The sequence below is a fragment of the Takifugu flavidus genome, chromosome 15, assembly GCF_003711565.1.
Source record: "Takifugu flavidus isolate HTHZ2018 chromosome 15, ASM371156v2, whole genome shotgun sequence".
NCBI lineage: Eukaryota > Metazoa > Chordata > Actinopteri > Tetraodontiformes > Tetraodontidae > Takifugu > Takifugu flavidus.
Genome location: NC_079534.1, coordinates 1,742,261 through 1,770,040, shown reverse-complemented (window position 1 = coordinate 1,770,040; position 27,780 = coordinate 1,742,261). Strand labels below are relative to the sequence as shown.

General features: G+C 50.5%; 2 protein-coding genes and 1 long non-coding RNA gene across 8 annotated transcripts; 1 reads left to right on the top strand and 2 right to left on the bottom strand.

Annotated features, from left to right (window-relative positions):
- Position 1: 1 nt before the first annotated feature.
- LOC130538566 (SH3-containing GRB2-like protein 3-interacting protein 1) lies at positions 2 to 8,609 on the bottom strand. 6 transcript variants are annotated; one of them, XM_057056293.1, is made up of 22 exons: positions 8,306 to 8,609; positions 7,151 to 7,214; positions 7,037 to 7,082; positions 6,849 to 6,905; positions 6,708 to 6,765; positions 6,453 to 6,628; positions 6,339 to 6,350; positions 6,021 to 6,032; positions 5,447 to 5,471; positions 5,155 to 5,361; positions 4,991 to 5,065; positions 4,843 to 4,911; positions 4,016 to 4,771; positions 3,706 to 3,827; positions 3,440 to 3,590; positions 3,001 to 3,112; positions 2,748 to 2,903; positions 2,528 to 2,660; positions 2,251 to 2,453; positions 2,113 to 2,177; positions 1,873 to 2,037; positions 2 to 1,796 (listed from the first exon to the last, which is right to left on the bottom strand). In XM_057056293.1, the coding sequence occupies exons 1-22, from the start codon at positions 8,313 to 8,315 to the stop codon at positions 1,774 to 1,776; spliced, it is 2,697 nt and encodes an 898-aa protein (XP_056912273.1). In that variant the 5' UTR covers positions 8,316 to 8,609; the 3' UTR covers positions 2 to 1,773. The 6 variants fall into 6 exon arrangements, with proteins under 6 accessions (XP_056912273.1, XP_056912272.1, XP_056912267.1 ...); XM_057056292.1 differs by lacking the exons at positions 6,708 to 6,765; positions 6,849 to 6,905; positions 7,037 to 7,082; positions 7,151 to 7,214; positions 8,306 to 8,609 and adding an exon at positions 3,265 to 3,321 and having other exon boundaries at positions 2,748 to 2,912; positions 3,001 to 3,115; positions 6,021 to 6,064; positions 6,453 to 6,627; XM_057056287.1 differs by lacking the exons at positions 6,339 to 6,350; positions 6,453 to 6,628; positions 6,708 to 6,765; ... (2 more) ...; positions 7,151 to 7,214; positions 8,306 to 8,609 and adding an exon at positions 3,265 to 3,321 and having other exon boundaries at positions 3,001 to 3,115; positions 5,447 to 6,220.
- An 11,098-nt stretch (positions 8,610 to 19,707) lies between these two features.
- On the top strand, positions 19,708 to 26,001 carry LOC130538567 (phosphatidylinositol 3-kinase regulatory subunit gamma-like). Its single transcript, XM_057056294.1, has 10 exons — positions 19,708 to 20,045; positions 21,715 to 21,826; positions 21,905 to 22,003; positions 22,091 to 22,271; positions 22,360 to 22,476; positions 22,562 to 22,704; positions 22,824 to 23,000; positions 23,086 to 23,160; positions 23,258 to 23,428; positions 23,516 to 26,001. Exons 1-10 carry the CDS (start codon positions 19,991 to 19,993, stop codon positions 23,781 to 23,783), a joined length of 1,398 nt encoding a protein of 465 aa, XP_056912274.1. The 5' UTR covers positions 19,708 to 19,990; the 3' UTR covers positions 23,784 to 26,001.
- LOC130538568 (uncharacterized) lies at positions 25,742 to 27,322 on the bottom strand. The gene is made up of 2 exons (XR_008953911.1): positions 27,176 to 27,322; positions 25,742 to 26,764 (listed from the first exon to the last, which is right to left on the bottom strand). It is a non-coding gene; the product is annotated as an uncharacterized LOC130538568 (long non-coding RNA).
- Between the last annotated feature and the right edge of the window lie 458 nt (positions 27,323 to 27,780).

Genomic DNA, 27,780 nt, shown 5'->3' with positions numbered 1-27,780 from the left:
GTCTTGATTTTCTCCTTTATTACCAAATAAAACAGGTATTACATTATATTCGTCTGTTCATATATTTACTTTGGAAATCTTTGGATGGGAAAGTTGCATGAGATGTTTGCATATATCGTGTGTAGTGGAGTTTAAATAACAGCAAAACGGTTCAGAAGAAAACAAATCTACAGAGGATTTATTTTAAACTCAACATAAGGCAAAAGAAAATATTACATTTGATTTTTGCTAATTTATTTTTCCCTGTTATTTAAAAACCAAATGGAAAAATTACACACAAGCTCAAAACAGCGAGTCAACTAAAAAACATCCTATAATTTGATCAACACCAGTTCAAATATGGGTTGGCGTGAAGCAACGAGCTGTCCTATCAGTTAAACGCAGCGTGTGGTTTGAGTGCAAGTCAAACACTGGAGAATGTCAAATATTGAATGCATGAATCACGCAGGTGGAATTTATTGTCAACAGGTTTCTGGAGGTGCAACAACAGCAAAACAGAGTGAAGGTTCAGGTGAAGGCAAAATCCTCCGCTCATACTACAGTTATACAGGAACACATGACCTTACTGAAATGGATAAACCGGTACTGCACTGGCAAAACATGGTGATGGATAAATGCAGATGTCACGCAGCACCATTTGGAACTATTCATCACAGTAACTTTTTTTTTTTGCACAAGAAACCCACGTGAAAAGTAACAGCTGAGGTGCGTTTGGTGACCTTATCAACAACTTAGTTTTGGGTGCTGACACCGATAAAAACAACAGACGCCTAAGTACACATCCAGAGAAATGTCTGAAACGGGGCTTTTATGTACACTTTTTACACTCACATTTTTAAATATTGCTTTAAAAATGATAAAACATCTATTGGAGGAGGTGGAAAAGGGAGGAAATGAAACAGGACGCCGGGATTTCTTTCCTCGGAAGGGATTTGTTCAAAGCAGCATTAAAGGCAACTCTCTCCATCCCAGGACCCTTTTCGGCTCCGTTTCCTGCTGTCCATCATATGGCACTCACCCCTGGCTTCCTCTTAAGGTCCTTTCCCACATATTTTCATTAAAATTCCACATAACCGGAGGAGGAAGCAGCTCCCGTCGGTCACGCATCAGAAACGTGACAGAAACGCGGTCACCGTTGAGTTTTCCCCCTTTTTTAAAAACACGCGCCGTCGCTGTTCTGCTTATCATCAGCTCTAGGACGAGGCAAACGCAACCCCATTGATTTAACCTGATGATGCAAAACCAGCCCCGTGGGGCGTTTTCAGCTGCGAGCTGATCCAATTTAAAGACGCGAGGCTGACAGAAGGAGGTGTCACATTTCAAATGCTGCCTAAACAGGACGCACGACGTCTCTAGCGACGGTAAAATGAAATAAATCATATTTAAGGTGGCAGTGTAAATCAGATACCCTATGGAATAGCAGAGAAACAACACACACTTTTGTACGCACCGCTCTTGTCCACCTTGTTTTAAATATTATTTCATCTATTCACATCCTCTTTTACAGTGCATTTACATCAAACTTAAATAAATAAGTAAGGCTGGATCACCGTATGAATCCGTATTTTTGTTTACAGGAACAAAGCATCTGGGTTCGCTTATATTTTAAGACCATAAATGTTCCGAGTGCACAAAACTAATGATTTTTATTTACTTGCATAAACTCGCCAGCAGCCGACCTGCTGAACGCGATGCTGAACGCCACGTGGATCCGCCATCTTCACAGTCGTAAGAAGCCAGCGGGTCTTTTCGTCCCGATCCCGGCCGGCTTTGCTAATTGTCCGCCAGATATTTCCCTGCGAAGCCAAAGCGAACGGTGAGAGCGCGCGAACGCTGGCGGACGTGGACGCAGACACTGAGGCTCAGACTGACCTGCGGCGAATCTCTTCTTGATCAGCGATAACCGATAGCCGGTCCCGACCAGCTGGATGTCGCAGCCCGAAAGCGTGCTGCCCTCGCTTGTGAACTGAACCGAGAGCTGCGACGGTCTGCAGGGACCTTCTGTCATCTGGAACCGGCCCAGAAGGGCGCCGACTCCTGTGGGACACGGACGCAGGTGAGTGTGTCTGCGTTGGATTATCAGACTCAATAAAACACCAGAAGGAGCCTCACCTCCGTTTTCAGACCTATGAGAGAGGCTGGAGATCCTCCACTGTATCGTCTGCTGCTCTGGGTTCCTTTGACAGGCGTAATTCTGCGTTAGAGAATTCGTGCACACCCGGGTTTCAATATCGGCGCCACGGCTCTTACCAGGTGGCGGGCGGGACCATGGCCTGGACTTTGGCTTCGCCTCCATCGATAGGAACCAGGAAGAGGATGTCATGTAGTGGAACGGGAGCTGCCATGGCCTCGGTGTTGTATTTGTAATCTACTCGAAGATCCGTGCTGGCAGCGTCGCCTCGCCAGCTCACCGCCAGGTTCAAAGGCGTGGACTGAATGCCCGCCGCCGACACCTGACACGTATGGAAGGAGACGCCGGTGAGAGGCAGCGTCAACACAAGAGGAAGAGGGATCTGATCTTCCAGACCTGGTATTTGATCATGTCCACGTTGTAGTACGTCGCCTGCGGCTTCTGCTCGGCAACCTTTTTCAAATGGCTCATCAGGTTCGGCATGTTCACCCAGAATTCCTTGGTGTCCAAGCTCTCCGTCGTGGGTTCACTGGGAATATTCAATCGGTAATATCAACACAGATTGACAAAGGTGCACGCAAAGGTCCAAGCCTGGACATGCTGGAAGTGCGCTCACCAGCACAGCAGCTGTGGGTTGGGGAGGACCTGCTCGAGTCGGCTGTAGTTGCTGATGCTAAACGCGAGGACGGGTTGAGTCGGGTGGCTGGAAAAATGTCTGGTTATCCCTGCTGGGAAGGACAACACCATCTCTCCCGTGATTTTCACAACACACCTGGGACACCAGGAGGGACAGAAAGCAAAGAAAAGTCACACAAGAGCAGGAATATTGTGGTTGTTAAGCTTCATTGAACAAGGAAATGTAAGCTTACTTGCTGGGATCTGCGCCTTTGAAATAGGCATTGATGGTTTCGGTGAAAGCAGCTGCCACTGGCAAAGTGTCCTGGGGTCCCATGGTGATGGGACTGGGTCCTCTGGAGCATCCTGCTGGAGAGGGACAAACATTAAACACAATCCACAACTGTTCTCGTCCTCTGTATCCTAATCTTCAGCTATGAATTCTGCACAGGGGACAGGGGAGCGTTCGACAGAAGGACATTGGGTCCAAATACTAGTGGAACAAGTGGTCAACTCACCTTCAAAAGCTAAATAAAACCTGCCATGGTCAAACCACACGAGAGGCTGCGACGCCTCTAAATGTGCAGACACACGATGTGCAGAAGAGAACCGTGAAGGACACGAAGATGAGTGACAGACACAGTAAGACATGAGGATGAAGAAGAAAAACATGAGGAGCCGCGGGTCGATTACCTGTTGTGGATGTGTGGAGGTCCTTTCCTAAGGTCGGAGTGGACGCTGCACTCTGTATGGTGATGGAGGAGATGGACGAAGTGCTCTCTGCCCGAGCCAGAGGGGCAAAAGGTGGAGGGCTGCCCGAAATCGGGGGACTGAAGGAGCGGGACTGGAACCCAGACAACACAACGCCCGTTCTAATTACAGTTATAAAAACTACAACATTGAGAATGATGATAGAGGATGACAGTCAGCATTCTAAACCTGATAATAAGCATTTTTACCAGATCTGTGAGGGGTTTCCCGGGAGGCAGTTTTGGTCTAGAGGATGGCCGAGGGGGAGGAGGTGGAGGGACGGGACTGCCCCGAGACTGAGGTGTGGTAGCCCGGGCTGGAGATGAGGGGTCTGCAGTAAAGGCCAACACGGTTCTGGTTAGAACTGTTTTCAGGGGGGAAACGGTAGTACGCACTTTTGCCACTAGATGTCAGTATATATCCATAGTAATTTTTCCACAAATATCTGAAATAAATAATTTTAGGTTGCAACATTTTGTTGGCAATAAGGAAAGGCTGCATAAATATTTAATTACTCACTACTGCCAGAGGGGGGGCCCGGTGAAGACATGATGGATCTGTAGGTGGTTGGAGGAAGAGGAGGCGGCGTTCCTCTGAAGCTTGGCGTCAGCTCTCTAGGCGATCCCACAAAGTCGGGGATATCGTCTCGGAGAAACGTCCCCTCCGGAGTCCTCTTCCCACCCAAAACAAGGGGAGATGTGACTCCTACCCGAGGAGACCTCCGCTCTGCTGGCAGAGGGGGCACGGGGCTGACGGGAGCAGGGGACGAAGAGTACTGGACAAACTGCAGCACCTCCTCATCGATCGTGTCGTCCTCGAGGCACAGAGGGGGCGAGATGGAGGGGGAGAAGTCAGGAGGCAGAGGGGGGGCCGGTTCATCTGGAGGAGGGTGTTCGAGCACGATGGGGGTGGGCGAGTCTGCAGGCGAGAACGGAGAAGGGGGGGAGCTGGGAGAAAACGACGGAGGCGAGGGCGGCGGCTCAGTGGGCGGTGGCCCCGGCGAGAGGCAGGGGGAGGAGGGCGTGGAGGAGGGCGTGTCTGGGGCAGGAGAGTCTGGCGGAGGAGGAGGAGCAGGCTCGTCTGGTGGTGGGGGCCTGTCCTCCGCAAAAGTAACCCATCTGGGCGAGGCCGTGTCCTCTCTGGTGTGCGGGCTGTCCATGGGGCCGAACACGTCGTCCAGGTCAGGGGCAGGCGAGCCCCGGTACGAGGCGGGGGACAGCACGTTCAGGTAGATGGGGGCGGAGCTACGAGCCGCCCTCCCGTTGGGCAGATCAGCTGCAACGACAAAGCGACCGTCAAACTGACATCGAGGGGACGGAAGCGCGGGACGGGCGCGCCTGATTTACCCGCAGATTCCGAGGTGTAGCTGTAGTGGCTCCTGGACGGGATGTTCTTGGGAGGAAGAGGAGGAGGAGCTGCAACATGGACGGCGGAGACAAGCGCAGCTGAAACACTGAAACAGCAGAAGCTCAACGCTGAAGCGCGGCGGCTCACCTCCTGTCGGGAAACTGCGGCTCAGCTGCGACTCGGAGCGGAGCCTCGCATCTCCCCAAACGTCCGTGCGAACGACTGCGATCGACAGAGAAACAACAAAGGTCACATCTGTCAGCCCCACTCGGCGCCACGCCCCCCAGGCGTCCTGTCTGAAGGCTACGGACCGTCATATCTGGCGTATCTGGTCTCAGACGGCAGGCGGAAGAAGGAGGGAACGTTCTGCGACGCGTCGCTGAGAAACAGGGATTCCCGGTTGAACCGTTCCTGCTGCCGCGTCCCCGCGCTGACATCCGGAGCGGCGACAAACCCCGGAGCGTCAGGGAGAGGGCTCGCCGTCGGGGTGGAGCGTCTGGGCCGAGCGATCTCCTCGCCTACGAGGAAAAAAAGAAAACCACCTGTGATTCTTGATCTGACCCTTAAGAGGAGTTTGAGTACGACAGGAAGTGAAACACTTACACGAAAGGTTCCTTTTCATCTGCCCCTGGAAGATAGAATTCAAACCAAATGCGTCCAGGACACAGATGTCGAGTTGGGAAAATTACGCAGGACAAATAAAAAAAAGTCACTTTAAGATGATTAACCAGGAAGAGGAACTAAAGATTCTCAAAGGTCCAGTGTTGAAGATTTGTAACTGTCAGAAATTCCAACTAAAATCTTATTTATCTACACGCCGAGGCTTCGTCGACGCTCTGGGGATTGCTTATATGAAATCACTTAAAAGCTTTTAAATTCCAGTCCTAACTTCAAAATACGTCAACAAATGTCTTTGAAAAAATGCTTGTCAATGCGTCCGGAAAGAAATCAACGTTGTCTGAAGACCAGAGTCTCTTAAAACAGACGGGAAGAGGTTACGAGCGTCCCAAATCTTAGACACTGGACCATGAAATGAAATAGTCTCACACACACACACACACACACACACACTTTAACACCAGATTTATCTGCATCAGAATGTGTTGCCACCCTAAAAGACAAGTTAAGCAGCAGAGGGAGGAATCGTGGCCTGCTGGGCGTGTTGGAGGAAACTCACCGGGCTGCGTCTCTGAGACCAGCAAAAAGGGAGAGAGAACAGACCTGGGTCAGAGAGCGAGTGACAGATCAGTCAAACGGGCAACTAAAGAAGGCAAACACCTCTTTACTCGCACCGCGTAGCCTTAGCAACGCCACGCCAGACGGGACGGTAGCGACACCGTCCAAAACGTTTGCACCGTTTGGCGTTAGCGCGTTGCTAAAGGGGTCCGAGTAAAGCTGCCGCTAAAAATGTCAACAGGAAGTGGGGAGGAGACGCTGCCCCCCGACAACCGTTAGCATTCTCCCGCCGCCGCGGCATGACGATCGAGAGGCTTACCGGACTCCTCCTCTACGGGGCGACGGGGCGGAGGTGGGGGAGAGAAGAGAAGACGGAGACGTGAGACAGAAACGTGCAAAGGTGCCGGCGGGGACACTGACGGGCGGCGCTCACCAGGGACGGCGAGAGCGCCAGGCCTCCCACCGAGGCCTTCAGCTCGTCCATGGAGGGGGGGACGCACTTGGCGCTGTCCGAGACCAGCGGCTTGATTCTGATTTTGAACTTTTTCCTGCTGTCCTCGTCGTCCTCGGAGTCGCTGGAGGAGAAGAACTCCTTCCCCCTGGAAGCTGGTGGGCGCGCGTCAAGGACACTGTCGTCCACTTTGACTTCGCCGCCGAACTTTTTCCACCCGAAAACTGAAAAGGATATTATGGGCTTCGTCCGCAGGCTGCAGGCTGAAGCCCTCTTCATCCACGTCCGGAGAAGCCTGGCAAGAGGGAGGGGGGTGTTAAATGTCTCTCAGTCTGGACGAGCAGCCTCCAGGACTAAAGCTAAGTCGTCCACACTCACATATCTGTCCCAGTCGATCTCTCCATAGAAACCGTTCGGCGCCCCATTGGCCTTTTTCTACAATAAAACAACGTCCGCGTCAACGCTAAAACCGCCGCGTTCCATAAAATGTGCTAACGGTTTGGAAGGAAGTGGCGGCGCGGCGCTACGGCGTTTCCTCTCACCCACTTCCTGTTCGGCTTACTTACGCTTCCTCTCTTCCCGCTCCCGCTTCCTTCTCTGGCAGGTGAACTCCTGTGTGGGATGAAAACAGGTGAGGGTCACTTCCCCGAGTCAGCACCTTTAAGGTTACAGTCACTCACGCGGGGTCGGCGTCCTTGTCCTTCTTTCGTAAACCCAGGACTTTCCTCGTTCGATTTTTCAGTCCTGTAGCGGAAGAGGGGACACACAGTTTGGTGTCAGACATCTTATTTTAAACCTAAACAGTCCTTTCTGCTGTTAAGAGCAGCTTTTCATCTTGAAAACAACGAAAGATTTTATTGTTGTTTTTAAGCCATTTAACCAACTTGGCGGCTCCTGAGAGATCAGCTCATAATATTCCTGTTGTGGTGGTTCGTTTTAATTCTAACTTTTTCACGTGTAGAATCCGTCTGCAAGCTTGTTCCAACTGCCCTCGAGTTCAGACTGGGCATTTTGTTGAATAGAATTGTTACAAATGTCTAAAATAAATCCCAAAATGATGGAAATTATAGACTGCCTCCTTGGAAGACAGATGTCAGACACCTCTGATGATCTTTTTGCAGTTATCACAATCATCCAAGGCCAACAGGTTTGATCAACAACAAAATGGATTTAGCTAGCAAACATGCATTTTCCGAGATGTGCATAAACTAATAATATAATAAAAACAGACTAATAAAACCAAATACACAAATAAATGGTGTTTGTCATCAATAATTACTGCAAATGCCCTTGTTTATTGATTTTCCAGCACTAATGACAGATTTAACACCATAAAGTTGAGTTAACAATTGCTAGCCTAGCGAGCCGAGGCTAACTCCAGCGGTTACATCTGGGCAACATCTGGGCGACATCTGTGTAGCTGGGGACGCTGCTAGGCTCGTCGGAGGCGAACTGCGGGCTTTCTGCTAATAATAACCCCACATTAGCCACGTTTAAAGGGCATAAAGGCCCAGCGTGGGGCCGCGTAAATCAGCTCCGCCGCCGCGGTTCGTGCGGGGCTCCGGCTGCTCGTTCTGGGCAGAGAAACGGCCACAAATGAGGCGAAGCCGCCGGACAGTGCACGCGGGTTCTCCTGGCGCGCCTCGACACCTGACACGCGTGTGTCACACACTCCGAATGTCACGGCCGCAATGGCGACCGTGTTTACCGGAGAGGTTCCCATCATCGGACAGCATTAGGAGTCACTGGATTAAATACCCCCCCGGGGGGGACGCGAGAGGGCAGGACGAGGACACGGAGGGGTGGAAGCATGGGTGCGTGCGGGGATGGTTTACCTTGCATCATGGCTGCAGATTTTCATCCTACGTCGTCCTCTGGTGTGCAGGTGGACGGGAACGGACAGATCCAGCCAGTTAGAGGATGCCGGGGCAGGGCATAGCTATTTCTGCGCGGCTCCCCAGCGAAGCATGCTCCCGATTCCCGCCACCCCCCGAGGGCCCGACTCCCAGACACCCGCACGGGGAGGTGGGTCGTGGCGGCGACAGCGGTAGAGGACGCGGGGAGACTGGCGCAGCCGAGGATCACGCAGCAGATCTGGGGGAGGGGGGGGGGAAAGCTCGGGCAGGGGGAGGGTGGTCCGTTAGGCCCCGGACGCCCGAGCGGCTGAGACGCACGCCATCAAGGCGGGGGATGCTGAGGAAGAAAGGCAGAGAGGCACCGGGAGGCAGAGATGAGTGGAGAGGAGGAGGAGGAGGAAGAGTGGGAGGACTGGTGATGTCACGTCACGTGACTGCCATCCCCTGACGCTGCCGTCACCTCTGGAGCGGGTGAGACTCAAACAGCGATATTAGAAATAAATGCAAATATTCTCGGAACGTTTAACCTGACAGCGAGAGGCTCCTTTAACCTATGGATCATCTGAGGATCCAACTTTACCCACATCGGGGGTCCTTAAAGTGAAATCAACCACACAGAAAGGGAAAAAAATCTATAAAGGAGGGGAAATGTCCTGAGATGGAGGAAGAAATGAGGATTAAAAGTGGAATTTTGGAGGTTTGGAAGCTGCAGCATTATAACAACAACAACAGAAAACAGGAAGATTTCATGAAAACACTCTTTCCTTTAAATATAACAACGAGGAAGCTGGACAAATATTCCGAGGAATGTCTGTTGTGCCTAACTGCGGGGGGGGGGGGGGGGGTGTTTCCATTCCCCCAAATCCTCCCAACAGTGTGTCCATGACTGCAGAGCATCCACTGTCAGCTGTAATCAGGACACACTGGCTGGGGGAGGAGCGCCGCTCTTGAGCCTGAAAGCAAGACACTACCTGAGGACAAGCTCTTCCTAATGCCATTACGCAAGAGGAGTTTACACTTGGAGGAAAGGCCGCGGCGTTCCGGGGGCGCCGGCACCTTCCGGCTGCATCCAGGCAGGATGGGCTCAGAGGGACGGCCGCGTCCCCCCTGAAACATGCAGAAACATGCACTGTTTTATGCTTCTTGTTTGGACGTCCTGGAGTGTCCAACTGTTAATGGGCTTACCTGGCTGCTCACGTGTGCCTCCCTGAGCCAGGCAGAGGTCAGAGGTCACGGCAACTGGGGATTAGCAGAGGAGGGCAGAGCAGACGGAGGGAAGGGCGCGGAGCTTTAAAGCCAGGGATGACTTGGTGGGGGCCAGATATGTGGCGAACCTGAACCTCCTGAACATGTCTGAGGGGACATAAGGGGGGAAACTGCAGACCAATAAAGTTCAAGGGATTTATGAGATTTATATACTGTATATACTGCTCACATGAACTCCGCCGTGATAATAAAACTTGTGCATTACAGCTTTTATCACCCTTTTCTCCCTCTTGGAAACCTGGAATAACTCCACTCAGCGTGGGCCGACACTGCCGCCTAGCGGGGGGGTTCTGCCAGCTCTGGAGGGTGGTTGGGCTCGGCTGAGCGACCGTAGGAAGGGATATCTGCCAATAATCCTTGGTTAAAAGGGCAGATGGGGACAGCTGAATGAGTCGCCCTTCCTGTGCAGGGTTGTCGGGCTCACATATCAGCTTGTGTTTGTCCTTTTACAGCAACAAAGGCCACTTCTGTCCCTCCCGGGGAATCATCAGGGGCCTGACGGAGCGACAGCAGGGCTGTAGGCCGCAGCGCCCCGACGTGACCTCGCTGCCTGTCCACACTTTATCCTCGGATGATCAGCTGGGTTTGGCTTTTCCTCGCTGGGAACAGCTACAGGCGGCAAAGCCTCCTAAAGTCGCCCATTAAGAGACTTGATAAAACCCTCTTGGACGCTCATTTAACATATTTTGTAGCCCATAGGTGTAAGGGTATATATTTGCAGCTAATTATCCATTTGGATTCATTATAATACTCTAATTTACTATAGGCTACTGCAGTATTTGACAGTACTTAAGAACTCAAAAGCAAAAGAAAATAAAGCAACGACTTGACGCAAATGCACAATAAGTGAGTATAAGCTTATTAGTCTTCCCTTTACTGACCAGCAGTCTCTCTGGTGTGTTCCTTCCAGCACTGCTTATTCGTGGAACAGAAAACAAAGAGACATTTAGCTGTGAGGAGCTGCGCAGCCATGAAGAAGGTCTGGAGTCAGAGACCCGTGGATGTCAGCTGAGTGAGCCGGAGGCACAAAGACCCACTGAAGCTCTGTGAAACCTTTATTTTCCCCCTTTATGCTGAACTTAAAAAACAAACAAACAAACAAAAAAAAACGGGCGGCCGTAAATTGCATTTAAATAACAATAAATGCCCTAATTTCTACATCTAATAACATGAACGGGGTATGTGCAGTTCCAGTAGTTAACCACTAGATGGCAGCAACACACAACGATTCACGTCACGACCGTATTAATGACGTACACAAAGCGTTCGGATTTATTTATTTGTTTTCATTGTTATTATTTTATTTCTGGACTGGATACTGTGTGGTTTTAACAGCTGAAGTCGTGACGGAGACGGGGTTTCTCTGAACCTGGAGGTGCGACTTCGTGACCGGCTCCAGGCGGCAGCGGAGGCCGGCTCACGCTCACACCCAGGCCGGTTCTGCGGATCAGGAGGTGGCGGTGTGACACAGAGGCGAATTAACCAATTGTCTCTGGGCAGAAAAGACTGAACGCCGGCAAAATTGCTGAGGAGGGGGGAAAGGAGCAAAAGGATGATGTAATCTTTTAAAGGGACATTCACGATTAGAGGCGCTGACAATGGACGACGGGCACTGAAGAGAAAACAAGGCTCAGAATTGACTTAAATCTCCCGATTTTGCCATGTAATTAGGATTTTGTCCAACCGTGAATGCAGCAATGAGGAAAATTCAACCACCCGAGCAGAGATCTGAACGTGTGTGGGGGTTCAATCCAACAACTCTGCAGCGGGAGCCATTAATAACGACATTAATCAAAATAAAAACGTCACACTTTTGGCTTTTACAGCTAATGAAGGATAATTGGAAAACTTTTACAGCCGGCGTGATGAAGCCTTTCCGGGGAATCCCATCAATTTTGCAGAATGGAGGAAAGTTGCGCGACCTTATCTGCCACGGATTTACAAGAATATTTTAATCGCTGCAACATCCTGCGCCGGGGCCACGCTGGGGCCCTTCACAGCGAGCGGGGAACATATTTCATGAGGTCACCCTCCTTACATAAATGTGCAAATTCTCGCCGTCTTTATGTGCATGATCATATAAAAGGAGGGAATTATTTTTGTGCCGCGAAAGGGCCCCGGCCTGGATTCTGCCTCGTTTGCATATAACTGTGACTCCAACGCCGCAGGCTAAACAGAAACACCGTGCATTATGACTGGTGGTTAACCAGCTCTCTCCCAAATTACAGTGACTCCGGGTTCCCATTTTACTGATTTAGTGGTTGTGTGGTTCCCCATCTCATGTTACCGACTGTTACAGTGAAATGTCCTCGCGCAGGCCCCTCGTAGCGTTGAAACGCGCTCGGATCGGGGCGAAGGCACTATTTCCTTGTGAGTTTTAAAATAAAGCTGGGCTCAAGCTTCGCTAACGCGGCCCCCGTCCTTCTTGGCTGAGATTTCACCACATCCTCTGACAAAAGCTCGAGAGAGCGCTTTACCACCCTGACCGAGAGGCCGCAGCACAAGGTTTTGGAGGGAGCTGGAAGGTTTCCTGAGTGTGTCCGGCCCCTGGCTCTGGCTGCGGGTGGCGGCTGTGAGGAGGTGTCCAGATAACATCCTGCTTATAGCGTTGACCCGTGGGTGCTGTCCCCCCACTAAAACCCCAGGCAGATATGGGACAAGCTCTACCCTGCGTTCCGCTCCTGTACACCAGCCATCTTAGAGACATCTGGCCCTTTTTAATACTGACCTTTGACCTCTTACGCTAAAGATAAGTTAACCTCTAGCGCCACGCCGCCAAGCTAACGGGGTATCGAGTAACGTGTGTTATGCTAATGCACATGTGCAGGTTCTGGCTGGAGAGAGCAGTTTAGGACCAGCGAGGGCTGGTTCCCTCTTTTCCTCCCTCCTTCCTGCCGGGGCTAGCGAAGGGATTTTCCTTCCCACCATCTCCGTCTGGAACACTATTTCCGGATTATGTCGCCCATTTAAGTTTGCCAAGCGTTCAGGAATGAGAGGCCACGGAAAACTGAAATGTGGCTGAGGTGGGCGGAGGCACGGACTGGGAGAGGGAGAGAGGTGTCGCACGTCCACGCCTGCGTCAGTCTGACAATGCCCCCCAACCAAAAAAGGAAGACAGCCCAAACAACTGCTTTTTATACCTAATTAGCAAGAGCAGGAATCTGCGCGGCTAACAGAACGCTGAGCGTGAGCGGTGTAATCAGGCCGAGAAGGGTCAGACAGGCAACATAAACAGTCTCTCCGACTGCGATGCCGAGGATCCCAACGGCACAATTGTGTGTTTGACTCTCCTCCCGCCCGCCGCTCTGTTTGTTTATCCGATTGTCTCTCCGTCTCCCACGTCCCATCACGCAGCTGGATCTGCTGGTGACCTGTTTACCTCCTGACATTTCCAGTGTTGATAGAAGCTAACCCGCCCTGGCAGCCGTAATTGCGAAAGAAAGGTGGACCTAGGAGCTTAAGCGGCCTCTGACCTTTAAGCAGCCAGCTCTATCCTCGTTAGATGACCAAACAGGATTGAATGCGTCCACTTAAGCCCATCTCAGTCCTGACTCCAGGGGGCTTCCCGGGAAAGACGGGGGCCGGACCCTCCAGACCTATGTGAGCTGCCTAAAATTCAATTATGATATTTCAAGTAACCCACTTAAGGCTAACGGGGTAACGAGCTTAATCAATAAACTCAAGAATCGGCAGATGTTTTTTTACGTCAACTCGTTTAGCTAATGCGGCGAGCGCCAACACAAACGAGCCTTAAGTTCCCCTGTCCCACCCAAGATAGCAATGAGAATGCGCTTATGGAATCTAGGAGTTATCTGATCCTGAACGCGGCCAACAGACAGACGCGTACTGTTCAAAATACGCTAAAAACTCGCGTGAGGACGTCTGCCTGAGCCATAAGGATTAATCTCTATTTTTGTTCGCCTCTCGTGACAGCGGGCCGCGCCGCGCCGCCGCTGTACCCGTGTAATAACTACCATGTGCTTAAAATCCAGCCCAGTCGCCTCCTCCATAGGGGAAACATGTTGTTTGCATCACAGCGTTGACGCGGACGCGTGTCGCTGAAGACTCTGGCGTCTCGTTTACATACCACAGAACGCGAAACAGGCTCCCGAAACGCTGCGAACGTCCCGGTTATCTGGAGATCCTGTCTGTCGTGCGACCGTTTCAACCTATACATCCCCCTTTGATGACGCATTAAGCTGTATTAGCGATGTAAATGACCGTGGCGTGCGTGCGTGTGTGTGTGTGGGGGGGGGGGGGTATTATGTGCTATAAATCAGTGGGCATATTCGCATTATGGCGGAGAGGATTAGCAATTTCAGGGAACAGAGCGGAGCTACGCTAACAACCACAATCACATTTGCTCCACTCACCCCGTCAGAGAATGTTTTGTTCTGGTACAACTTTTTTTTTCTTTTTTTTTTTTTACACCCAAAACCCAGTGAAATATTACGAGTGGAAAACAAAAAGGGCCGCGCTGTAATCTGAGATCAGTCATCTCGCCTCCTCGTAACGGATTCACGGAGGAGGAACCGTCACCACGAGCCCAGCCATGTCGGCCCCGTGACGCTGAACTGCATCCTCCCGCCGCGCACGTCCCTAAAACATGGATGCGAATCCCGGAAGGTGAAAGTTGTCCAAGGTTGTCTCGTCCGCTGCCGTCACCAGTCGTCCCTTTTGTCCTTCCCTCCCGTTGCCGTGGCTCCTCACCTAATGCTAAACACAAGCTGGAATAACCTCCTTAAGACCTGTGTAAGCAAACAGCACTTTAAGTATTTGTACGCCTGTATGTGAACGTGCACGCGCGTGCGCGGGGGTACGGAATGGGGCGGGCGGGTGGGGGGGGGGGCTGGTTGCGTGCAGGACATGGGTGGTTTGTTTTGTCAGCAAAATGTCAATCTGGCTTGCGAGGTTATCCCATATGATCTCCCTAAATACTCGGGGCCCGGCCGTCCATCCAGGAGCAGCCTTCCCACCTCCCACTGAGAGGACACCAGAAAGGGGCCGCGAAAGCTTTCCGTTCTCCTCTTTTACTGTCAGATTTTTGGACCGGCGTTATCCTCGAATGGCTGCAACACGTGTACAGCGGTTCGGTTGCTCCCAAACAACCGACTTGACAACTAAACAATGCAGCGTGTCTCGCTGAAGGCGGACGCCCTGAAGAATCCCGCACGTCCAGAAAAGTTCTGGACCCGGGCGTCAATACGCGCTCGGCCAGGCAGCCGCCCAACATCCCCTAGAAAGTCCAGAAAGCCCCTTCCAAAGTACCCCGGGCTGCCCTGAGCTATTCAGCGTGTGCGAATGAAAGATGTGTCTTGGAACCGTCCGGAGCTCCAGGCGGAGCAGAGAACAGCCGTGTGCACGGATACACACAGCAGTCCTCTGGACGGATTTGGCACCCACACCAGCGACTGCGGGCCAAAACTCATGTTGCGTGCTAACTCTCTCCTTCCCCCACCCCCTCCCGCTAGCCCGCTCTGCAATTATATGCTACGCTCCCACCCAAACATGCAAGAATAGGCCTCCTCAGTCAACAGACAAATCGAGTCATTCTGTCCTCAAACCATGACATCATGACCATTTGACTTCAGCATGAAATTCAAGCTTAATTTAACTTTGTCAGGGGGAAGAAAATGTGTGTTTCGCTGGAAACCAGAGTCGACGGTAATCTGAAGTATCCCCCCGACAGAAGGAAAGCATGGCTAGGGACAGCATTTAGCGCACGTGAACCGTGCACGAAACGGCCCGACCGGGGTGCGTCTGTGCTGGTGCAGAGGGAAACCTTAATATTCCAACTTTACCAGCACTTACTGACTTAAAGCGGATCGGTGAGGTCGTGTTTTGGTACGCTAACGCGGGAACGGAGCCCACGTTAGCTCTGGTTGTGCACGTGAACCTTTTCTGGAAGTTTCCTGGTGCCTGTGAAGCATCTGTCAAACTCCTGGCAGCTATTGTGTGAAGCGCACCTCGTTTTCTTTCTTTCCTTTTTTTTTTTTTTCCCGAATCTGCCTCGCAACAGCGTCTTTTCCCCCCCGTCCCCGCACTTCTGGGAGGGGTTCCCGATAGTATGTGCGTGCACGTATACATGACAGAACCAGCACCAATGACAGGCAGCTCAGGCCGAGGCAGCCCTCCGCACAAAGAGGGGCTGCTGGGGTTCCGCTGCAGCCTCGCACGCTCATAAATAACCATGCAACTCTCCACGCTAGGAGAAAAGGGAGAGAAAGGAGCCATTTAGGCAGCTCCGCTCCTCTCAGGCTCTCCAGCTGACCTTTCCACCAAGGGTCGGCCGGGTCCAAACTTCTGCTCCGCTCCGATGACACCGGCCTGAATCATCCGCCGACCCGGGTTCTGCCGTTTGACAGAGCGCCCAAGGAGCTGAGGACGCTCTGAGGTGGCGGCGGGGGTCAGAGGCGCAGGTCACAATATGGGGAAAGGGGAATAAATCCTGTAGCATTTGTGACAACCCCGACGGACAATGATGCCATTATGGTCTGCGGGTTGCGCTAGTGTCTCCTGGAGCGGCGCCTAATAGAAGTTTAGTGCCGATGCGGCGGCCGAGAGCGGCGTCCTTCTGCGCGTGCGTGTGACGAGGAGGTGGAAACAAAGCGGTGACTCGCTTAGCTTCCCCCGAGCCCCCGGCCATGAATCCTTCGCTCGCCACCACACACGACTCCCCTCTGTTCGGATTCAGGGCTGAGTCATAGACGCGGACGCACCGCGTGGAATCTGCAGGCAGACGGGAACAAACACACCAAAGAACTTTTTTTTTAAGCACAAGACTGAGCCTGAAATGATACGGTGGATTCTTTAATTGGCTAGAAACTGTTTAAGTCATCATCTGGTCTTCTTTTGACCGTAAATGAGGCGAAACGATGCCAAATTGGATTCTGGGAAACCGGCATCTGTCACACTGTTGACACGTGAAGCCGAATTCCAGCGGATTATTGGGAATTGAAAGTAGTCTGCCCTGACCGATACCTGAAGACAGAGGAGGGTCTCCTCCTCTGCACACATCTGTGCGGGCTGTTGTCACAACACTCCTGCGGGGGGGTGGTGGAGGAGGTGGGCTCCTCAAACCCACAGTCTGGAGCTGCCTGAGGATCAAGAGCGCGGCTGTAACTCAGCCGCTGATGCGGCGAGCGCCTCAGTCGTCTCTCTCTCTCTCTCTCTCGGAGAGATTAGTCTCTGGCAGAATGAAGTGATGGATGATGAGTGGTAGGTAGGTATATTCCACCGGCCGCTAATGCGCAGCAGTCGGGGCTACTTTAGCCTGAGAGGCAGGGACGGGAGAAGGAAAGGTTCATGGAACGGTCTGACGGTTTTCCTGGTATGTAAACCAGAGAGCCATCAGTTTCCCCCGTGCTAACATTGGTTAGCATACTGATTTCCCCCCCATTTTGGCGAGTCTTTGACCTCCTTAAATGAACAGGCAATGTTCCCAGGGCCCAGCTATTTGAAGCTCATAGTTTTGGTCATCTAGAGTTTTTTTCTTCCAACACAAGCCCTTCAGACACTGTCCCAACTTACATTTCTACAATGGCGGGGTCCTGAGGGTCAGACCAGAGCCGTCCTACATTCTGCCCACAGTTGAGTTGCCTCTGGCAGCACCACTGCGTGCTTTGTGTGCTGGTTCTGGCCACCAATCAGGGAAACCCCACAGTCTCCCCGCGGTGAATTCGGAAAACCTTGCCAAGAGCATTACGCTTCCCTTCAATGGCCGTGAAAGGCAGGACAACAGATTTGAGAGCTCTGCAGTCCATCCAGAGCTGCCACTCAGGAGCGTGACACAGACGCTGGGGAAACCAGCAAAGCCCCTGACGGACACGGCTCCTCCGTGTTGTGTCTGCGGGCCTTTTCCTGAGTGACAACAAACACAACAAATCCCGATAAAATATGGCCTACTTTGCACCGCGCGTATTCCTTGAGTCTAAACAAGCATTACGCTAAAAGCCAGGAGATTATTTCACAAATATTCCACAAACACCGACTGTTGTCACTCAGGGGGGCTGAGCGACCGACAGCAGGGGGCCTTTCATGTGCACATTTAACACTCTTAAATATGGGGATTAAAGCTTTTCCATAGTTTCACCATGGAGTTAAGCTCAGCCAGGATGGCCTAATAACCTCTAGGAGACAACAGCCGGGTTTCTTCACCCTCACGACACCACAGGTATTTAGCATCCACTGTCGCTAACGTCAGAAATCCGCATCTAACAGAGTCAAAGAGCAACCGTCACCTACAGTCAGCGTTGGGGGAACATCTGTGGACTCGCTTAAAACTCCTGCGAAGTTTCTCCACATTCCGGTGGCATGTTGCGTTCGAGAACATCAAGATGAGCCACATCAGCCGGCCAGCAGCTGGCAGGCTCGTGTATCAGCCTATCTCGTAATCTTACGATTAGCCTTCGCTCATCCCATCAGGACTGCCTGGATCTGGCTCGCAAAGCCTAAAGGTTTATCTTGCCCGTCGGTGCTCCTGCGCCCTGGCCCATGCACGCGAAAACCACTCATGCACACATGGGGCCCTTATACGTGAACCACCAGCACCCTCGAAACATTTAAGACGTTTAATTAACACGCCCAAACTGCTAAATCAGCATTACCGCCCTCCGATTAGACGCCCGGAGCCCCGACGCTGCCGCCTTTGCAGGGGACGGCGGTGGTGTCACAGGGGTCAGAGCCTGGAGTTAAAGGGGTGAAATACTGTGGTCTCCTGTCGACAGCAGAGGGAGAAGGGAGGAGGGGGAGGGGGAGGGGGAGGAGCGGAGGGAGGTTTGGGCTGCAGCCAAAGCGGAATGCCGTGACAGGCTTCAAGGCTTCTTTAAGTAGGAGCACATGAAAAGTGAACGCTCGCACACAGCACACGCAAAGGCTCACATGCATCCCCCTCGAACGGTGGCAGAGACGTCGAGAATAAAAAACCTTCTACGCGCACATTTGGTTTCCTGGAGCACCATATGTGCCCCCCCCCCCCTCCTAGATTCCACCGTGGCAAGTTTAGGATGTTTCGCGAGCGTCGTCTGGACACAGGCGAGAGTCGTCTTACAGATGTAAAAAAAAAATAAAAATAAAAAGAGTGGCGTGCTTCACCTCTCCGACCTGCTAACTTTGGGTCAGAAAGGGAACGGCCATAAACGGCCTGGACACCAACAGAGACGGACCTTCTGACCACACAGGCCCTGTTTTACCCTCGCTGCAGACTATAGGGTCAGCTGGTGGACTGTTGAAGATTTATGGCACAATGTCATTCTGTGTCAAGACCAGCCAACAATGCGCGTATTCATCCAACACGAACACATGTTGGGACAAAAACGCGCCATCGGCAGACGGCTCAAAGGCTTCCTCCATTTTTCATGTGGGCTGACACGCAGGTGGCAACACACCTTTTCCTGCACCGTGTCTCGGGATGATGTCTTCAAAAATGATGTCACCGCAATCATATGAGTGGCGGCAGTCGAGATGGCATTTTGCGGTCGAACATGTTTGACAAGCTCAACGAGAATATAATACACACTTGCCAACTAGGCAGGTTACAGGGTTGTACAACTTAAACAAAGAGGTTGTTAACCTGGTGCTCCCTGAACGCAACACCTCACAGTTTTGTTATTAAAAAAAAAAAAAAAAAAGCTAAGGCATGATGTCATGTTTTTGCAGCATATTACATATACAGGTTTTAAATCCTAATAAACGGATGTCCATTTTTATGAAATGCATTTGCATGTTGGCTTTAAGGTACACGACAAAATATGTGTAAATGAATTTGCTCCAGCGGATAGACGTGGCTGTTCTTTTCCATTCATGCCCTGAAAGAATTTTTTCAGCTGTTACCGTGCTGCTTGAGGAGAGTTGAATGAAACGGTCTGGAACGTACCAACGCATTTCAGATGACGTTTCCGTGGCATACGTGTGAGCAACTGCGAGAAGGGAAGGGGAAAAATCCACTCTTTTCCTGGTGGCTTTTACTTAACGTGGATTATATTCGAATCCACGAGAGACATGAGTGCGGACGTGCTTGAAAGTAAAACAAATCCGGTGAGAGAAAATCACCCCCTGCTATGGCGGCGGGTTGGTACGCGCCAAGACGCTGTTGGAACAGCTCTTTAAAGTCGCTTCACTTCCTCGATGAAGTGAAGCTCCTCCGCAGACAGCAGGCATGGACTGACAGGCGACTCCTCAGAAGAAGACAAAAAAGCAGTCGAGTACGCTGACAAAAGAAGTTGAATGTCTGGAATCTTTTACGGAGTCGTCGTCTACAGAAATGCCCCTTTCTTCTATACGCGTGTAGGATTTCCGAGCAGGCATTGAAGTTAACCTAAATTAGGTTGAAGTAATTTTTTTATTTCGCGCAAAGACAACAACCGCGGCAGCATCCTGGACTACTATTTTGATTCAGGAATGGTTTATCCTTCCGAAGGGTTATTCTACATCGAAATGGATCAAGCACCACCAGGTAAGTTAGGGTTAAAAGCAGCCATTGTCTGATTTGTGGGGGGTCGAAATGTCTCTTAAGCCTTTTGGGTTTTTTCTCTGCTCCATTTTCCTGCAATTGGCATCGTCTCCTCTAAGGTCTGTAATAAAGTTGACATTGTAAAATGCCGTGCAAGTGCAGACCAGAACGTTCTAATGGACAGGTCCTGCGCCCTGCGCTCCCCCAGTGGCATTGCCCAGGCATGCATAGCGCAATTCACTTGCCAATTACGTAATACCTTTCGGTGGACCTGGCGCAGTGGCTTTGCCTCCTTTCTTTTGTCCCAGCAGCGCAAACGGTTGGCTCGGGAGCACGCGCATCTCCCTTCTGCATCCGCCCGAGACGCAAATGACGGCAAAAAGTGTGTAGCCGGGGATGAAAGAAGGGCAGTTTGGAAGGATTGCGGCTCATGAGCACCGCCTGAAACGGCCGCTTTGTTCTTCTCTGCAGCCAGCCGTGGTTAATTTGTGCGCTAGCCGTGGAAGCCTAGAGGCGAGCTGTCTCGGCAGCTCGCCTCATGACTGAAGTCGGACCACTGTCCTAACACTATCTGTACACAGATTTATAAATTTTTAGCCTCATCCCCCCACACCCCACTTTTTAGAATTACAGCAATTGCTGCGTAAAATCGAAAATTGGCGCACATTTAAAGTAAAGCCTCCTAATCAATTAAAAGATGACATCCCGTCACCACCTCTGCTATAAGTGTCTGGTTATAACGGTCCCTTGCAGGCGTTTTCCTTTTAATTAATGATCCCCGTGTTTGGAATTTGAGGCCAGACTTCCCCTTTTTTGTACGTGTTTTTTCTGACAGAACGCACAGCCAAAAAAAACCCCGAGCTATAGCGTGACTGAATTGATATATTATTTCACTCCAGTTCCGTGCCTCTTGTCTGTACTGGTATGCGCATGTGGGTTTTGGAAGCCAGTGGAGTGCCTTGGCAAGACTCGGACCGTTGGGGTTGGGGGTGTGGGTGCAGGCAGATTTAATTTTGCTGAGTTCAGGAGCCGCAGCTTTGCGTTTGTGCCGCTGCACCTGCCTTTTGTTTATTTTAAGGTCAGGAAAAGACGGTGGGAGAAAGCCACATTTTCTCCCCTCTGAGGGTGCTCTTGTGTTCCCCCAACTGCCCCGTGAAAGGCACTTTTGTCTCGCAGTGAAATATATCGCCCTTCACCTCCTCTTGATGCGGTTTGCCCTCGTTTTTTTCCCTCTCTCGCCCTTTTCGTTTCGTCGAGAAACGCTTAATCTTCGGGCCAGGCGCGCAGATTTTATTCCCTCAAGGCCGACGGAAAACTTAAGAGGATCTGTAGGCGCGCAGTCGTAAAAAGGGAAGGTCCGGGAGGCTGAAAACATAACGTGCTTTATTTTAACGCCTGTCAGAACTTTTGCAGGCTCTGAAGCCGCCGTCGGCGCGTCAGTGTGCGAATTTGTGAACGAACGTAAATCTAAATGTTTCTTATCCGCTGCTGTTCATAAATGAAGGACGGGTTACGCATCGATTAAGATAAAGACTTGATGTTATACCTGCTGGAAACATGTCCGGGCTTGTCCTCCTCAGGCAGGAGCGACACGGCCGGTTTTTTGAGGTGGTTCTGGGGGGGATAAGTAGGTCCTGATCATCCCAGCCTAAATCCACCCTTCCTTCTCTAGCTCTCCCTCCTAGGTCAAACAAGCAAGTGTCTCCTACCACGAACAACAACTGCCATTTACCGCCTCCGTATTCACTCCAGGACGCCGAGTGGTACTGGGGAGACATCAGCAGGTAAGCCGCCCCGATCCAAGCACGTCTGTGCAAGCAAAAGCCAACGGCCGCGCTGACCGTCTTTCCTTTCCTCTTCAGGGATGAAGTGAACGAGAAGCTCCGGGACAAACCGGACGGCTCTTTCATGGTGCGTGACGCATCCACAAAGCTGCAGGGAGATTTCACCCTGACGCTAAGGTGGGTCGGAGGAAAGGCCGGAAACGTACACTTGTTGATGTGATGCATTCAGGGTCTCATGTTGTGTTTGGATATTCACCCCTCCAGGAAGGACGGCCACAACAAGTTGATTAAGATTTACCACCGTGATGGGAAGTATGGCTTCTCGGACCCCCTCACATTCACCTCCGTGGTGGAGCTCATCTGGTACTACCAGCACCACTCGCTGGTAGAGTACAACGCGATGCTGGACCTGATGCTAATCTATCCCGTGTCCCGTTTCCAGAAGGTTAGCGAGCGTGGGAGGGAAAGGATTTAAAGAAAACAGATATGAAGAAATTAAATGTGTGTGTGTATATATTTTTTTTAAATGCCAGGTCAAAGGGGACAGTGTCGATGTTGCTGGAAGGAAGCTGAAGGAAGTTCACAGTCAGTATCAGGAGAAGACAAAAGAGTTTGATCGTCTTTACGAAGCTTTCACAAAGACTTCACAGGTCGGTGGAGTGAGGGGATGAAGTTGTGCTTTCTTCATTTGTCTGGACAATGGTCGTCAATATCGCATATGTTGTTGCACGGCAGGAGATCCAGATGAAGCGGACGGCAATCGAGGCCTTTAACGAGACGATGCTAATCTTTGAGGAGCAGTGTCGGGAACAGGAACGCTACGGGGAGGAAATCGATAGGAATAACTGCTCAGAGGCAGACGACAAAGATCTGGAGAGGTAAATTATACCGTCAAAGTCAACACACCATTAACTCAGATTTTTTTTTGGGGGGGGGGGTACTGGAACCTACGTCTGATACCCTCCTCTGATCCGATGCATCCGTTTCCCCTTCGCAGCTTTCTGATTAATTACGAGAAGCTGAAGTGTCGTCTGGGCGAAATCTACGACAGCAAGATCCATCTAGAGGAAGACCTGAGGACCCAGGTGGAGGACTACAGAGAGACCGACAGGAAGATGAACAGCCTGCGGCCTGACCTCATCCAGCTACGCAACATCAGAGACCAGTACCTGAAGTGAGTCTCCTCAGAGTCTCATCACTGGGTCCTGCGACGGACTGGAGGAGAACTAACATGTTGCTCTTTGTGCTCCTTCTGGCAGCTGGCTCAATCACAAAGGCGTGCGGCAGAAACGCATCAATGACTGGCTGGGGACGCAGGGCGACAGCCTGGACGAGTGAGTATCAAGAGTAACATTGACGGTTTTATCGTTTAAAGACCGACTTTTTCCCAATGTTACAACCCACACCTCTTCGTCCCCCCTCCCCCCACAGTACCTACGTCCTGAAAGGAGACGAGAAGAACTTGCCGCACCAGGATGAGACGTACTGGTTTGTTGGCGAGATGAGCCGGACGCAGGCCGAGGAGATGCTCCAGGGGAAAGATCCCGGGACGTTCCTGATCCGTGAGAGCAGCAAGCAGGGAAGCTACGCCTGCTCCGTTGTGTAAGTGCGGCCGTTCCGAACCGGAGGTGGCGTCCATTTTGACGCGGTTGCAGCATAGTAACGCCGCCGTTTTCTCGTTTCCCGCAGCGTGAACGAGGAAGTGAAGCACTGTATGATCTACAGGACGCCTCACGGATACGGTTTTGCTGAGCCCTACGACGTGCACTGCTCCTTGAAAGACCTCGTCCTGCACTACCGCCTCCACTCGCTAGCTCAACACAACGACGCGCTGGACGTTCGGCTGTCGCATCCGGTGCACGCCAAGTCCCCGGCCACACCCCCTCAGCACGCAGAGGAACTTTTACAGACTCCCAAACACACGGCGGGGCTGCCGCCAGCCGCTCCGGAGATGTAACCCCGAGAGCAAGAGACAAAAAAGGACGTGTTTACTGTATCCCACGAGGACGACTGCATCGAGGTGCAATGTGTAAAGTTTTGCACTACAGTGACGTCATCGTTCTTTCCTGAATGAGACTTCACAGACAGAAGTGGTGGAACTGGAGCTTGAATGTCGGCTTTTTCCTCTTTTTTTTTTTTTTTTTTTTTTTTTGTGAAGAGACTTAAAGCTTTGAATTTCTTTTTGTACTTCATTTGTTGCCATTTATCGGTGATGCACAGATCAGTTATATTCACATGGAATCTGCAGATTGAGCAGCCCGGGCTTAAATCCTAGTGTCATGGCGGCGAGCGTTGAGGTTGGGTGTAATAATATATGGTTGATAGGAAAATAAGAATCTGAAGTCTGGACTTATTACAAATAGCTGTTAACGTAAATTCTAAGATGACTCGATGTATTCCCTTCTTTTATCCTATGACGTTTAATGAAAAGTTTTAGATTTTGCTTCAAGTCCTCTGATGTTTGAGGTGTTGTTAATAATACGTGCATGAACTATTATTTAGTATTGTAAAAATACTGAAATCGATCACAAAACTACAAGAAAACACTCATTTATCTTGAGAAAAGTGTGGAGAAATCACCCTAAAGCCTCACGCTTGACAGAGTTTTAAAGGCGCCAGAGCCAGCAGGGACCAGTGAAGGTGGATGATTTATCAAAAGGGGGTTTTCCGAGCTGAATTCCTGCCGGGGCGACCGTGTCAGTTCGGGCGCTGCACCTTTTGTTTCTCCCGGTTGTTGCCGATGTTGCTGCAGGTGTCCGTTTGACCCGTTCTCAGTTCATGGTGGTGCATTTTGAGCGCAGAGAAAAGATTTATTTGACCAAAGATGATTACTCAATTATGCTAGATGTCTCTAAAAATATCTAATCCAACTCTTAGCACAAATGTTCCATTGAAATGCCTTGAATTTTTTTTCCTTTTTGGAATTGAATACTGCCTGGTCTCATAACAGGGCAACTCGGAGGGTCAGGCTAACTTATAGGTCTAGTCGATAAATATTGTCAAACTAGGATACGTTAACAACCGTTACCAGCAATTAGCGATGCCTCGTTGTTCCCTGGCTAAAACTAGCATCCTTTTAGCAGACAAAACAATTATCTGAGCATACTTTATCATCCTGACCGCTTGATAAAAATGATTCAATGTGCTCAAAATGTCCCATTGCATGAGCAGGAGCGGGAAAGTGTGTAACTAATTACTACTAATGTATTTTTGGGGGAGGTGGCGCCGTAAAGACGCCGTTTGTCACACCAGTTTGGTGGACCAAAACCCTTTTCCCTTCTTGTTTTCCCCATTTTTTGGGGGGTGAGGGGGCAAAGGCCACATGTGAATATGTGAAAAGCTGTGGGTCCATTTGACAATTAGCTTCTTTCCTAACAGACATTCATATACAGTGGACAATGATGTAGCATTAACATCCTGTAGAATACTATCGTACCAGTATACTCATTGACCAAAGCACTTAATAGCGAGCAAATCTACATCCTGTTAAGTCCGGTAATTACTTTTGGGGGCGAGGGAGGGCGTTTTATGTACACCTGCTGACGTGCTAATCAAAACATAATCAGAAGTACTGTATGTTATATTCTGTTATTCAAAGAAGTATAAGCTTTTTGTATTCTATATATATTTTTTCTATAAACATGCCACAAGACGAAAGCTTGACGAAAGTGCAATCCAACAGTATTTCTATTGTTGCAGTGTATGATGATGATGATGATGATGGCGGTGGTGGTGGTGAAGGTAATGCTTTTCTGAGAGGTTGGCATTTGCCACAGAAATGCACTCTCTTTGGTGGTGTCGGAATGACGTGGCCTCCGATGTGCGTGTGAACTGCCAGAGGTCCGGAAGTGTCCCGCCTCCATTACTTGAACTGTGGCGTTGCTCGAGCTATGAATGTTTGGGGGGGGGGGGGGGTTTGTCGTTTTTTGGGTTTTTTTTCTCGTGCCGTTCACATAGCTTAAGAGGACAGGAACCCGTTTTAAACTTGGCACATTTTACAAGTTTGAGGACAATAGATTGGTTGGTTGTACAAGGGAACTTCGACGTATATTCATAGGGTTATAAAACTCAATCCAACTACACTGGGGGAGGAAGCTCCTCGGTCAGAGCTAAGAAATGTGAGATCCTGACGTGTTTCTTGCTGAAAGACAATAAACTTGAGGGTTTTTGACAAACCATGTGTTGGTTTCATTATTTATATCTGATTCCTGTTGCTCCTCCATGTTTCAAGAGCCCGGGGTCCAGTTCCGCCATTTTAAGCCAGGTCCTAAATTCTGTCCCGTACCTCCTGCGCAGCGTGGCGAGTCCTCCGGTATAGGCTTGACCCTTGGGTCAACAGAAGTATGAGGCAGCGAGGGTACTGGAGGACACGCTGGTGACAGATGGAAGCAAAAGGAAGCGGCGGAGACAATAGCAGGATATGCACAGGCTCTTTCCCTTCTCCGTCTGGCCCGCGTTGCGTGAGCAGAAAGCAATTTATCAGACACATTTCACAGCGAAGCTTCCATTTTAAATGTTTTTTTTCCTTTTGGGAAGAAGAGAAAAAAAAAAAAAAAAAAAGCACATCAACTGTAGGCCACCCTAGCCTTGGTCCTCCAACTTGAGTCGACACCTCTGACAAAGACAGAGGCGTACCTTCTGTTCAATCTCGGATAAATCGACAAAAACCCGAGTGGTGGGTTGAAAACGATCATTCGTGAGTGAACAGCGTAACAGGTGGCCCGTTGCTACCATCACATACGGTCTGCGTTAGGCGGGGATTAAAATCAGTGGCGGAGGGCAGAAGATGTACTCGGAGGGATACGCGGATTACTCCCGCTTACCTGTGTTGCCATGGAATGCGGCTGGAGGCTCTGCAAAAATTGCATTAGATACAGAGTCGATGGACGGAACAGCGTGTACCAGCTTTGAATCGCACTCAAGCTGTTCCTTCGGTATCTGGAAGACAGGGAGATGTATACCATCAGGTCATTGATCCAGGAGACAATTATCATTATTATTGATAATGCCTTCTATTCAGTTGATTACTGAGGCAGATTGTTTGTGTTTTACGCTAAACCATTCAAAGGTTTCTGCAACAGTTTTCTGCCCTGGAAGAAACCGACCCTAGACACGAGAGTACACCTTTGTTCTGGTCACCTGGGATACACTCTCACCTGACTTTACCTATAAGCTTATCAATTACATCTCACCTCTTTGGCCTTTCTCAGCCCTCCAGCTAAAACCCAGAAGCTTTATCACACTACTTTTGTTGCTAATTTCCACGGGAACACTCTCATTTGCAGCTAATTGATTTTACTTTCCATGTCATTAGCCCATTTTTGTTCTTTAAAAAACCTAAATGATTACCATTTATCGCAGTTCTCTGCTTAAAGAGGGCCATGCTTGGGGACACGGAGGCGGTTGCACGACGAATCGCCTCTGGAGTCACGCCTAAAACACTCACACTACCAACCGTCTCGCAAGCTCTCACAAAAACCAGGTTTTCGCTTTCAGTTCACCCGCAGCCAATCACGTCGCTCCTCCCCTCTGTCTCCGTCCGAGTCCGCCGTCTCCGCGCGACCCGCGCAGCCAATGGGAGCCCGGAAGCGCCCCGAGCGTCGACCAATCAGCGAGCAGTTGCTATGTGGGAGGCAGAATCGATAAGAGGCTGGGCCGTTTAGTTTTTTTTTATAAAGACTCATATTATAGCTGGCTTATAGGCTGTAGGCATGAGACGCTGTTGCCTGCCAAACACCACGTCGGCTAGATTTTCACCTTTTAAACCGAGTGGCTCCACTTTGAAGCAGCCACCAACATAAATTGTATTTCCCCCCTAAACATGGAGCTGGGCATGAATGTGTACGAATGAATATTTTTCACACGGTTGAATCAGTGGTTTAATCGAGGTCATCCGTGGTCACTCTAATCTAATTAGAGCAGGCTACTTTACCAAACAGGCTAATAAAATATTC